General features: G+C 38.7%; 2 protein-coding genes across 2 annotated transcripts in view; one reads left to right on the forward strand and one right to left on the reverse strand.

Annotated features, from left to right (window-relative positions):
• The window catches only part of LOC142840053 (uncharacterized), a 119,820-nt gene that overhangs the window by 16,434 nt on the left and 89,711 nt on the right, over window positions 1–13,675 (reverse strand). The gene's annotated exons all lie outside the window — the stretch shown is intronic.
• Window positions 485–12,677, forward strand: LOC142839995 (uncharacterized). The gene is made up of 6 exons (XM_075956449.1): window positions 485–518; window positions 709–764; window positions 2,241–2,859; window positions 2,944–3,894; window positions 12,189–12,497; window positions 12,583–12,677. The coding sequence occupies exons 1-6, from the start codon at window positions 485–487 to the stop codon at window positions 12,675–12,677; spliced, it is 2,064 nt and encodes a 687-aa protein (XP_075812564.1).

Here is a 13,675-nt window from a genome sequence, read left to right on the forward strand (position 1 = left end):
CTGGCATTCAACTCAGAGACAAATATTCCCACCTCTGTTTTCTGAGTGTTGTGGTTAAAGGCACAATACTTCAATACACCCAGTTTGTCCATCTATTCTTCCTTTCTGTAGCCAGTAGTTTTTTTTGTACAATATTCTCATGCATACAATGTACTGTTGATCTTTTCTGTTTTTCTCTCCCTATGCATAGATATTTCTCTTATAAGGTGGTACAAAGGGTACAGAAATAAAAGAATTGACTCTCCTTTTAAATATCATTCTAAAGTGACTGTCTATGTCATGGAATAAGAGTGGGTAACACCAGCATCATACAACTGTACTTTCAAAGAAGTATGCATTCCAATGTTGCCACTGTCATGCTTACATTGTACACACGTGTGGTATATTTTTGAAGGCAGTGACCTATGATGATGTGCATATCAACTTCAGTAAGGAAGAGTGGGATTTGCTGGATGCTTCCCAGAAGAATCTCTACAAAGATGTGATGCTCGAGACCTACAGGAACCTCACTACTATTGGTAAAAATAAATTTCTTTCATGTTTCAAAATATGGAGACAACTCTTCCTTGGTTTATGTTGTTGTTCTGTAATTTGATTTAGAAAGAAGGAGAATGAGGTGAACAACACAGTCATAGTTCTTAGGATAATAAGCTAATTATTTCACAATGTTAAATACTATAACATACATATTCTGGTACTATATTTTAGGATACATTTGGGAAGACCATAACACTGAAAAACATCGTCAATGGTGTAGAAGGCATGTAAGGTAATTTTCTTATGCAAGTTTATAACAATGTGCCTCTGATGAGTTTGTAATGTGTTATGACACTTTTAAACAAAACAACAGTGTAAATAAGCACAGCTTCAAATGAATTGATGGTTAATAAATTCTCACAAATCCATATAACTCAATTTCCTGTATATGAATTGCATTTGCAAGGCATTCATTTAAGAAAAATTCTGGGAAGCAATGACTAAACAGATTTTAGCATTAATCATGAGAGCTAGATTATACATCTGCCAGTCCTTTTGTTTCTTGTTACTCATGACAGAAAATGTATACACATTTCAGTGATGATGAATATAGCTGCAAACCTTTCTACTAAATCAATAGCCCATGGTAAGTAAGTCTTGTATTACTCATATAGTTTTTGTGACTGTGTTAAGTTTAATGAAAGCAGCTGTTGGAGTCAAGGATCAAGGGGCAGGTGTTGTGGAGAAACCTTAATACCTATACCACAAGCCTCTGAGGAACAGAAAGTCAAACCGTGAGGATTCAATGTGGAAATCTTTTATTGACTATTCTTCCTTTCCTATATATATCATATGTTACTCTTGACACAAGAGTATGAGCATAGGGATATGCAAATATTTAGCATACCTCTCCTTAAGAACAATTAAGAAGATAAAATGTAGTTCCTATGTAGAGTATACTTGTTGAATTTGATACAAGAATACAACGTTAATTCATTTTCTACCATCATTGTTAATACTTAAACATACATTATGAAAAAACCACCATGAGTTCTAGGTCTGTGCAAATACTTTTAGGTGTCTTAGTTCACTTAGCAAATGTATAATGATTCACGATATAGTAAAATTTATAAATGTAGTAAAGTTGGTAAAGCACTCAGTGTATGCAGTTCTCTTCAAAAATGTAAAAAATTTAATAGAAAAATATAGGTATAGATGAAAAGGTAAACCATGGCACAAAGGAAATTATCATCACAAATATTTTTTGAGATGCAAAATGACCCCTAATGGGTGAACAAAACATGATTTAAAACAAAGATATAGAACCATAATGTTTGATTCCTTTTTACAATTGGAAAAAATGTGAAGTTAATTCCTATAGATATGAGGTTTCACAGTCCATTGAATGTGGTGAAACTTTAACATGCGTAAATTATCCTTGCAGGATTGAAAGAAATCAAACTGGAGCGGCGTTTTCCGTATATTCTCACTGTGCTAAAGCCTTGAGTTATAACACTCATCTTCTAAGGAATGAAAAAACACTTACCGGAGAAAAAGGCTCGAAAATTAAGCAATGTGATAAAACCTTTCTTCATCACAATCATCTTCAAAGGCATAAAAGAACACCTACTGGAGAGAAACCCTATGAATATAATCAGTGTGGTAAAGACTTTACTCAATCCAGTGTTCTTCAAACTCATAAAGGAACACATACTGGAGAGAAACCCTTTGAATGTAATCAGTGTGCTAAGGCCTTTGCTGAGAATAGTGCTCTTCAAAAACATAAAGGAACACATACTGGAGAGAAACCCTATGAATGTAATCAGTGTGGGAAGGCCTTTGCACATCATAGTCATCTTCAATTGCATAAGAGAAAACATACTGGAGAGAAACCCCATGAATGTAATCAGTGTGGTAAGGCCTTTGCACAACGTAGTCATCTTCAAGTGCATAAAAGAACACATACTGGAGAGAAACCCTATGAATGTAATCAGTGTGGTAAGGCCTTTGCACGTCATAGTTCCCTTCAATTGCATAAAAGAACACATACTGGAGAGAAACCCCATGAATGTAATCAGTGCGGTAAGGCATTTACACATCATAGTTCCCTTCAATTGCATAAAAGAACACATACTGGGGAGAAACCCTATGAATGTAATCAGTGTGGTAAGGCCTTTGCAAGTCATAGTCATCTTCAAGTGCATAAAAGAACACATACTGGAGAGAAACCCTATGAATGTAATCAGTGTGGTAAGGCCTTTGCAATTCATAGTCATCTTCAAGTGCATAAAAGAACACATACTGGAGAGAAACCCCATGAATGTAATCAGTGTTGTAAGGCCTTTACACAACGTAGTCATCTTCAAGTGCATAAAAGAACACATACTGGAGAGAAACCCTATGAATGTAATCAGTGTTCTAAGGCCTTTGCTTACAACAGTGCTTTTCAAACTCATAAAGGAACACATACTGGAGAGAAACCCTATGAATGTAATCAGTGTGATAAGGCCTTTGCACATCATAGTCATCTTCAATTGCATAAGAGAAAACATACTGGAGAGAAACCCCATGAATGTAATCAGTGTGGTAAGGCCTTTGCACAACGTAGTCATCTTCAAGTGCATAAAAGAACACATACTGGAGAGAAACCCTATGAATGTAATCAGTGTGGTAAGGCCTTTGCACGTCATAGTTCCCTTCAATTGCATAAAAGAACACATACTGGAGAGAAACCCCATGAATGTAATCAGTGCGGTAAGGCATTTACACATCATAGTTCCCTTCAATTGCATAAAAGAACACATACTGGAGAGAAACCCTATGAATGTAATCAGTGTGGTAAGGCCTTTGCAAGTCATAGTCATCTTCAAGTGCATAAAAGAACACATACTGGAGAGAAACCCTATGAATGTAATCAGTGTGGTAAGGCCTTTGCAAGTCATAGTCATCTTCAAGTGCATAAAAGAACACATACTGGAGAGAAACCCTATGAATGTAATCAGTGTGGTAAGGCCTTTGCAATTCATAGTCATCTTCAAGTGCATAAAAGAACACATACTGGAGAGAAACCCCATGAATGTAATCAGTGTGGTAAGGCCTTTGCACAACGTAGTCATCTTCAAGTGCATAAAAGAACACATACTGGAGAGAAACCCTATGAATGTAATCAGTGTTCTAAGGCCTTTGCTTACAACAGTGCTTTTCAAAGACATAAAAGAACACATACTGGAGAGAAACCCTATGAATGTAATCAGTGTGGTAAGGCCTTTGCACATCATAGTTCCCTTAAATTGCATAAAAGAACACATACTGGAGAGAAACCCCATGAATGTAATCAGTGTGGTAAGGCATTTACACGTCATAGTTCTCTTCAATTGCATAAAAGAACACATACTGGAGAGAAACCCTATTGTTGCGGGAGGTCCTCCCACTCCTCTAGCCTATCGCCGCTGAGATACCAGCCCCTTGGTGCGTGGTTTCTCTCCCTTTAAAAAAGCGGCCACTTCCCTCTCCTCTCTCTCTTCACTTCCTGCTCCGCCGGCGACTAGACTCCTGGTCGCGTAGAGGGCTGTTGCCTGGGACAGTGATCTGTAAGTTTTTCCCCTTTAAATAAATATCACCCTATTAATCATAATCCCAAATTGGTGTGGCATTGTTTGTGACTTACACCTTCATTTTGGCACCCAACGTTTGGTTTTAGAACCTCTCACGGCTCGCAGCCGCGAGTTCTGCTTGGCGGCCGCAAGTTCGGCTTGGCGGCCGCAAGTTCGGCTTGGCGGGAGCCCTTGCTTCCTCAGCCGCTACCTGTGCCTTGCAGTGGCGGCCTTGGCCTCCCATGGTTTGCTCTTTTCTGAGTTGTTTTTAAATCTCCCTTGCAAGCACAGCTCTTAAAGTGGCACGAACCAGAGCACGCGGTTGCTGAAAGCTGCAACCCCTCAGGGTGACTCTGTCACGTGGAGGCATAAGCAGCTTCCAGATTGCTCTTCTCTACCCCTGGATTCTGGGTTTCTGGTTCCATCTCTGGAATTGATTTAATTACATTTACTTTGTTGAGAAACTTGTGTTTTCCAGTTTTTAACATCTACTAAGGCACTGAAACAGGACCATGTTTTCATCGCGATTCTGAAACAGCGCCACCTGCTGGACAATAGGTAATATGGCAATTTTCGTTTCTAACGCAAATTTTACTGCTTTGTTTTCACTAATACAATGGATTAGTAATTTTGTATTTACTAATACAATGAATTACATCATACGAGGTCTATATGATTATGGGAATACCTTAATTTGCTTGTTACTAGGCTTCAGTTTTCTTTTCCATATTCTATCATTAAGGATGAATATGGCACTCCTAAGAATGATAGAATCTTTACGAACTAATAATGAACAACTAATTGACAGGATTAAAATTATTGAAAATCAGAGGTTATCTGAACAAGTGGATACTATGACAGACAAAATTGATTCCATATCCAAGGGTATTAGAAAGTTACCTGAAAGGGTTCAGGCTATTGAATTTGACCTTCAGAGTTTATCACAAAGTTTTGATAAGGTAACAGACAGAATGTACCTCCAAGATGGGAATCTACATGATATACAAGAAAAGTCTAAGGAGGACATGTTATCTTTGAAGGAAAAAATTAAAGCTTTGGAATCACAGGTGCAGAATGGGGACCAAAAAATTGATACCTCAGTGAAATCACTGGAAATATATACAGGTCAAGAGATTCAGGATTTAAGAGAGACAATGATAAAAAGATTTGAAAAGATTGGAGAAATTATTGCAGCTGGTGAACAGAGTAAGGAGGCACAAGGACAGGATACAATGCCTCCACCAGCTATTAGAACTGGCTTACCCAGGGTTCTAGCGACATACCCTATACTTGATTCTGACAAAGCGTCAACTTCTAAAGGCTCAAAGGGAGTCAGAGAAGCTAGATGGACACCAATAGCAATGAATGATCTGAAAGAAATTAAGCAAGCTGTTGTTAATTTTGGCTTGCACAATGCATATGTAAAGGAAATGATAAAGACTTGGGCTTCTAATGCTAGAGCTATCCCCCATGATTTCCATCAGTTAGTGTCTGCAGTTTTAGATAAGGGACCTTCCTTGATGTTTGGAATTTATTTCAGAGAAGAATCCAAACATATGGAACAGCAAGGAAGAGCAAAAGGTATTGAGGTGTCCCAAGATCAAATTCTTGGTGCAGGAGAATATGCTGATCCACAGGTCCAAGCTCTTTATGATGATGAAGTACTGTGTCTATGTCACCAAGCACCTTTAAATGCTTTGAATAGGATACAAGATCCAGCAAAAAGGGTTGAATCATATACCAGAATTAGGCAGGGACAGAGAGAACCCTTTATTGACTTTTTGCAAAGATTGATTAAGGCTCTGGACATAGGGGTAACAGACCCAGAATCTAGACGAATACTTCTTGAATCTCTAGCTTTTGAGAATGCAAACATAGAATGCAAAAAGATAATTGGGCCTTTAAAGTCTACATCAGCACCTATGGATGAATGGATTCAGCATACGATGAATGTTGAGACGTTTAGCTATAATGATGAATCTTGGGTAGGAGAAGTGATTTCCAAAGCAATGAGGAGACATCAAACTGCCAGGTGTTTTAATTGTGGTAAATTAGGACATTTACAAAGGGATTGCAGGCAAAGAATTTCTAGGAATAATATCTCTTCTGGGAATGACAAAAATAGGAGACCTCGGCCTTCAGGTATATGTAGGAGATGTGGTAAAGGCAGGCATTGGTCCAACGAATGTAGGTCAACAACAGATAGACGGGGCAATCCGATATCATCGGGAAACTCCATGGGGGGCCTCTCGCAGGCCCCCAAGCCAACAGTGGCCCAGTCATTCCCAGTCACAGTGGAGAACGTGCCTCACCAAGAAAATTAAAAGCTCCAATTTCTGCTGTAAAAAGTAATACTGGTCTAAATGATGAATTACGTGTGGAGGATGAGTCAAAAAACCCAGTAGGACAGAGTAAACGTATATTTTGGCAGACTTCTATTAATGATCAAAGACCAAAGCTAAGAGTCTGTATAAATGGCACTTTTATTGAAGGCTTATTAGACACAGGTGCGGATGTAAGTATCATTACCCCAGAATCTTGGCATCCGAATTGGCCTCTTCAAGAGGTAGATGTTCAGTTCCTAGGAATTGGAACCCTATCTCGTGTAAAACAAAGCACAAGATGGGTTGAATGCATAGGGCCCGAAGGGCAAATAGGAAGACTAAGGCCATATATAGCCAATATTGCCATAAATTTATGGGGCCGTGACCTGCTACAGCAATGGAATACCCAGATTAACATTCCTGTATTTCCAGGAATTCATAATTCGGTGAAGGATATGATGAGGTACTATGGAAAAAGGTCACCAGCCATTCAGGCTGTACAAGAACATACAGCAAATACCAAACCTTTAGAGGTACCAACAGCCCTACCTTTAAAATGGCTAACTGAGAAGCCAATATGGATCAAACAGTGGCCTCTAGCTGAAGATAAACTACAGGCATTGGAACAGCTGGTGCAAGAGCAACTAGATGCTCACCATATTGAAGAATCAACCAGCCCTTGGAATTCTCCTGTGTTTGTTGTAAAAAAGAAATCTGGTAAATGGAGAATGGTGACAGATCTAAGAGCTGTCAACAAAGTAATTCAACCTATGGGCCCACTACAGTCTGGAATTCCTTTGCCTTCTCTGTTACCAAAAGGATGGCCTCTTATAGTTATTGATTTGAAAGATTGTTTTTTCACTATACCGTTACAAGAAAAGGATAGAGAAAAATTTGCCTTCACTGTGCCTACTTATAATAATTCTCAGCCTAATAAGAGATATCAGTGGACTGTCCTCCCACAGGGTATGCTCAATAGTCCTACACTGTGCCAATATTTTGTAAGTAAGCCATTGGAAATAATTCGTAAACAATTCCCCAAGTCCATCATTTATCATTACATGGATGACATTTTGTTATCTGATTCAAATAAAGATACTTTAGAAAGGATGTTTGAAGAAGTAAAGAAAGTCTTGCCTAGGTGGGGATTACAAATTGCCCCTGAAAAGATTCAAAGAGGAAATTCTATTAATTACCTAGGTTACAGAATAGGGTTAGAGAAAATTAAAACGCAAAAGGCACAAATTAGGAGAGACCGCTTAAAGACTCTTAATGACTTCCAAAGATTGCTAGGAGACATTTCCAGTCTACGACCAGCTGTTGGGATAACACCTGATCTAATAGTTCATTTAAACAAAACCTTAGATGGTAATAAAGATTTGAATAGTCCAAGAGAACTGACAGCTGAAGCAGAAAAGGAACTGACAATGATTGAGGAAAAATTACAGGAGGCACATGTGGACAGGGTAAACCCAAATCTTAGCTGCATCCTAGTCATATTGCCTTCCAGAATTTCTCCTACAGGGATTCTAATGCAGAGGGAAGATATTATTTTAGAGTGGATATTTATACCTAATAAACCAAGTAAAAAATTAAAAACTTATGTGGAAAAAGTCTCTGAATTAATTATAAAAGGTAAGCTGAGACTTCGTCAACTAGCAGGTATAGACCCAGCAGAAATTATAGTGCCTTTTACTACTGAAGAAATAAAAAAGTTATGGGAAGACAATGAACCGTGGCAAAGAGCTTGTGCTAATTTTTTGGGAGAAATTAATAGCAACTATCCCAAAAGTGGTAGACTTAACCTCATAAAAAGAACTTCTTGGATTCTTCCTAGAATTGTACGTGATGCTCCAATAACTGGAGCCCGTACTTTCTATACTGATGCAAATAAATCAGGGAAAGCAGGTTACAAGTCAGATGAATTGGGTAAGGTGGAACAAAGCCCTTATAATTCTGTCCAGAAGGCAGAATTATATGCCATTCTTATGGTGCTAAGGGATTTTAAAGAACCTCTTAATATAGTTACAGATTCACAATATGCAGAAAGAGTTATCTTGCATATTGAGACAGCTGAATTTATACCAGATGACACAGAGTTGACTTCATTGTTTATCCAGGTACAAGACATAATCAGGAACAGACTTTGTCCGATGTACATAACACACATCCGGTCCCATACAGGTCTGCCTGGTCCTCTAGCCCAAGGCAATGCTGAGATTGATCAATTATTGATTGGAAGTGTGTTGCAGGCCTCAGAATTTCATAAGAAGCATCATGTCAATAGTAAAGGCCTAAAGAAAGAATTTTCCATTACTTGGCAACAAGCTAAGGACATTATAAAGAGATGTCCTACTTGTTCTTTCTATAATCAAACACCGTTGCCTGCAGGGAGTAACCCAAAGGGTACTAAGAGAAATGAAATCTGGCAGATGGATGTGTTCCACTTTATGGAATTTGGTAAATTAAAATATGTACACCACACCATAGACACGTATTCAGGTTTTCAATGGGCTACTGCCCTGAGCTCAGAAAAGGCTGATTCAGTAATCACACATTTATTGGAAGTTATGGCCATCATGGGTATACCTGCACAAATAAAGACAGATAATGGTCCAGCATATGTATCTAAGAAAATGAAATGCTTTTTTGATTATTATAATATAAAACACATTACAGGTATACCAAACAATCCTACAGGTCAGGCAGTTATAGAAAGATCAAATCGTACTATAAAGGATATGCTGAACAAACAGAAAGGGACTGAAAATACCCCCAGAAATAGATTACATAATGCTTTATTAACCTTGAATTTTCTCAACGCTAGTGAGAAAGGAACGACAGCAGCAGAAAGACATTGGATAATGGAAAAGTCTGCTGAACTAAATCAACCGATTTATTTCAAAGATGTGCTGACCTCTCAGTGGAAGCCAGGAGATGTGCTACGTTGGGGAAGGGGTTTTGCTCTTGTTTCCACAGGAGAAGAAAAATTGTGGATACCATCAAAATTAATAAAGTTTTGATTTGAAGAGGAGAAACCTCTTGGAAAGGAGAAATGACAACTTATCTACAATGATGATATTCATACAGATGGTAAGAAAAACATATAGAATGGGGGCAGGGTTCTGTTCTTATCTCCACAGGAAAACACTCATCTTTGAAAAATTCAAGGGACCCTGGATATTTGGATACTGACAGATGGAAAAATACCTGCCCAATAGGAAATATCAAGAAAACCGAAAGGGTTGTGTAAGTAATATTAAACCATATTTCTAAATTTATAAAGCTGGTTTTGAAGTTGGACTCTGGCTCAGTCCTTCTCCAATTCCAAGCCTGTTAGTAAGAGAAAAACCCAGAGTTTCTGGAGTTTCTGTCTCATGTCAAGAGCCATGATATGGGACAGAAAGAAATATGAGTTTAGAAAACATGTTTGCGGGGCTGGAGAGATGGCTCAGTGGTTAAGAGCATTGCCTGCTCTTCCAAAGGTCCTGAGTTCAATTCCCAGCAACCACATGGTGGCTCACAACCATCTGTAAAGAGGTCTGGCGCCCTCTTCTGGCCTTCAGGCATACACACAGACAGAATATTGTATACATAATAAATAAATATTTGAAAAAAAAAAGAAAACATCTTTGCTTTTCTTCATATCTATCATACTTTTCATTGAATATATCTATCATGTCTTTCATTGAATATATATATATATATATGTCTATATGATTAATGCTTAAGTTTTTCATAATGAACAATGAGTTTTTCCTGAAGTGACATTTGAAGTTTCCAGGAAGAAGATGGGGCCCCATAACAACAACTCCACCTGGTTGATATGACGTCATGATACTGATAGCGCTACAACAAGACCTGCTTTGGATACCAGCTGCACAAGACAGTTCCAACTTGGTTAGCTGAAATGGTGCACATCTTATACAACATTTTGGCCAGACCTGCACAAAATACTCAGAGTCTATTGGCAATTTTAAAAGACATTGATCTTGAAATTTAACCATCATTTTACTTTCACAGGATCCCCCAGAAAGAACGTCGCCCCTATGACAGCTGGAAGTAATTTTAGAGGACGACGTCCCCTCTCCCAGTAAAGTTTGCCCTTGGGTTTAGGGGCATCATTTAGGGGTTGATTATAATTAGTATACGATTGAGAGTTGGGGGAGGAATTTTATAAGCTCAGGGATCATTTTGAAAAAAAAAAAGAGGGATGATGGGATAATAGATTTGTAATTGTGAGTTACTGTTGTTAGACAAATATATTGATATAGATTCTTGTATATTGATACAAAGTTAAATTGTATTGACTATTGTATGCATTCATGTTTCTACCTCTGTTTAAAACATTTTTTATGTATTGACATATATTGTATTGTATATATTTACCATATTGCAGTGTACATTTCTACCTCTGATTAAGATACTTATATAATGTTTGTGTATTGATATACATTTACCTACTGCAATGTATATTTGTACATTGTTTATATTTGGAGGTCATTGTCCTCATTTGTTTCACAGTCGTTTATTGTCTTAGTCTTTTTTTTTTTAAAGGGAGAGCTCATTTCTTTTTTTTAATATTTATTTATTTATTATGTATACAATATTCTGTCCGTGTGTATGTCTGCAGGCCAGAAGAGGGCACCAGACCTCATTACAGATGGTTGTGAGCCACCATGTGGTTGCTGGGAATTGAACTCAAGACCTTTGGAAGAGCAGGCAATGCTCTTAGCCACTGAGCCATCTCTCCAGCCCTATTGTCTTAGCCTTTAAGTTAGATAGATATTGAGAATTATATAGACTAATAGTCATCTAAGTTTGTCATTTATAATTAGACTAATCAGGTTCTTTAGATATATAGAGATTATACTCAGTATAGATAGATAATCTTCAACTTCTTCAAAGAGCTGTAGAAAATGGCCATTAATCTAACTCAGAGTTTTGTGGTAGTGAGACACAATTGCTCCTGGCAACACCACTCTATTCCCGAGAGAATGTTGAGCACCAAAGACACTCCACCTGGAGCATTTCTTTTTGGCAGAACTGGCCTTGGGGCAAAGAAATGCCCATACCTCAACCACTGACAAAGATACAGAGCATGCATCAATGGATAAAACAGGGCTGTCTTATCCTGCCAAGACAGGGTAAGATAGTTTTGAAAGTTGCTTGCCTTTGAAAATGGTGTGTCAGTTATGTTAGGCCTTAGCCAAAGTTCGTTGCTTCAACGCTGCTAATGTGACTTTGGGTGATTGCCTAGGTAGCTAGTTGTCTCTGTGATTTGTTGCATGTTTTGGAAGTTGTTTTACTGAACTTCCTAATTACCCAGGTAACATTATTTCCCTTCTCAGATCTTTGATGGGGTTGAAGACTATATAAATGTAATTACTTTCTCTCATGACTTGGCCAAGTTATTTATTATACAAGACCTAAGCTAGTTAGAATAGGATATTTGTACTTATTGTATATAATTTCATAGTAGGTTTAGAACTCTCTTATTTAAACAGAAGGGGGAGGTGTTGCGGGAGGTCCTCCCACTCCTCCAGCCTATCGCCGCTGAGATACCAGCCCCTTGGGGCGTGGTCTCTCTCCCTTTACAAAAGCGGCCACTTCCCTCTCCTCTCTCTCTTCACTTCCTGCTCCGCCGGCGACTAGACTCCTGGTCGCGTAGAGGGCTGTTGCATGGGACAGTGATCTGTAAGTTTTTCCCCTTTAAATAAATATCACCCTATTAATCATAATCCCAAATTGGTGTGGCATTGTTTGTGACTTACACCTTCACCCTATGAATGTAATCAGTGTGGTAAGGCCTTTGCACATCGTAGTCATCTTCAATTGCATAAGAGAACACATACTGGAGAGAAACCCCATGAATGTAATAAGTGTGGTAAGGCCTTTGCAAGTCATAGTTCTCTTACATTGCATAAAAGAACACATACTGGAGAGAAACCCCATGAATGTAATCAGTGCAGTAAGGCATTTACACGTCATAGTTCCCTTCAATTGCATAAAAGAACACATACTGGAGAGAAACCCTATGAATGTAATCAGTGTGGCAAGGCCTTTGCAAGTCATAGTCATCTTCAATTGCATAAAAGAACACATAACTGGAGAGAAACCCTATGAATGTAATCAGGTTGGTAAGGCATTTACCCAACTTCGTGGTCTTCAAATACATAAAACAATACACACTGAAGAGAAACCCTATGAATGCAATCAGTGTGGCAAGGCCTTTGCATATTATAGTCAACTTCAAAGGCATAAAAGATCACATACTGGATAGAAACCCTATGAATCCAATCAGTGTGTTAAGACCTTTGAATATGAAAACAGTGTTCACATTCATAAAAGAATGCATGCTAGAAAGAAACCTTAGGAGTGAAATCAGTGTGGTAAGGCCTTTACAGAACAGAACTCCTGTACTCTTGAAAGGCATAATATAGCACCTACTGTAAAGATATTAATGAATGGAATTTGTGGTAGGTGGAGGAAGGTCATTGGTTAATCAAGAAACTGCCTTGCCCAGTTGATAGGCCAGCCCTTAGGTGGCTGAAGTAGACAGAACAGAATGCCGGGAGGGAGAGGGAAGTGAAGCCGACGTCTTTTCCTCTCCTGTCCGGGGAAAATGCGATGCAGCCTGCCACCAGGGCAGACATGCTGAATCTTTCCCGGTAAGCGCACCTCTTGCTGCTACACAGATTAGAAATGGGCTAAATTAATATGTGAGATTTAGCCTAGAAGAGGCTAGATATAATGGGCCACGCAGTGTTTTCATTTATACAATTTGTGTGTTGTTATTTTTGGGCATAAGCTAGCTAGGCACCCGGGAGCTGGGTTTCAGGAAGCGGCCCGAAGGTCCTTCAACAGAATGGTGCCGATGTGGACAACTGCTTCCACAAAAAGCGTGGGAAAGAATAGAGTAAAGCATGTTTTCTTGGTAGCAGCAATTTCTCATTCTGCTCTGCTTGCTAGAGGCAAGCAAGCACTCTCATCTAAGAGAGGCTTCCTGACTGAGCTTTAGCTGCAAAACCCTGCATCTCTTAAGAGATCCTGCCAAGAAACACTTAAATGGTGTTGATAAAAGCCAACTGAATGCTTGTTTGTTTTCAGCAGTAGCAGGAATAAAGTGCCATTTTAAAATGCCCTGTTCTGAGCTGTCCTGCCAGGGCAGACTCTGACTCTTAAAGCAGGCAGTTGATTGAGTGTGGTCTGGGAGCAGAATGGTCCAGCTTGCTTGCTGGCAGGGACCTTGAAACGCCTTAGACTTGTGGCAATAAACAT

The sequence above is a fragment of the Microtus pennsylvanicus genome, chromosome 22 (assembly GCF_037038515.1).
Source record: "Microtus pennsylvanicus isolate mMicPen1 chromosome 22, mMicPen1.hap1, whole genome shotgun sequence".
In the NCBI taxonomy this organism is placed as follows: Eukaryota; Metazoa; Chordata; class Mammalia; order Rodentia; family Cricetidae; genus Microtus; species Microtus pennsylvanicus.

Coding starts and splice junctions, on each gene's coding strand:
- LOC142839995 (XM_075956449.1), top strand. CDS start 485: ATGCTCGAGACCTACAGGAACCTCACTACTATTG. Junction 519..708: donor CAGGAACCTCACTACTATTG/GTAAAAATAAAT, acceptor ACTATATTTTAG/GATACATTTGGGAAGACCAT. Junction 12,498..12,582: donor TCAATTGCATAAAAGAACAC/ATAACTGGAGAG, acceptor ATAAAACAATAC/ACACTGAAGAGAAACCCTAT.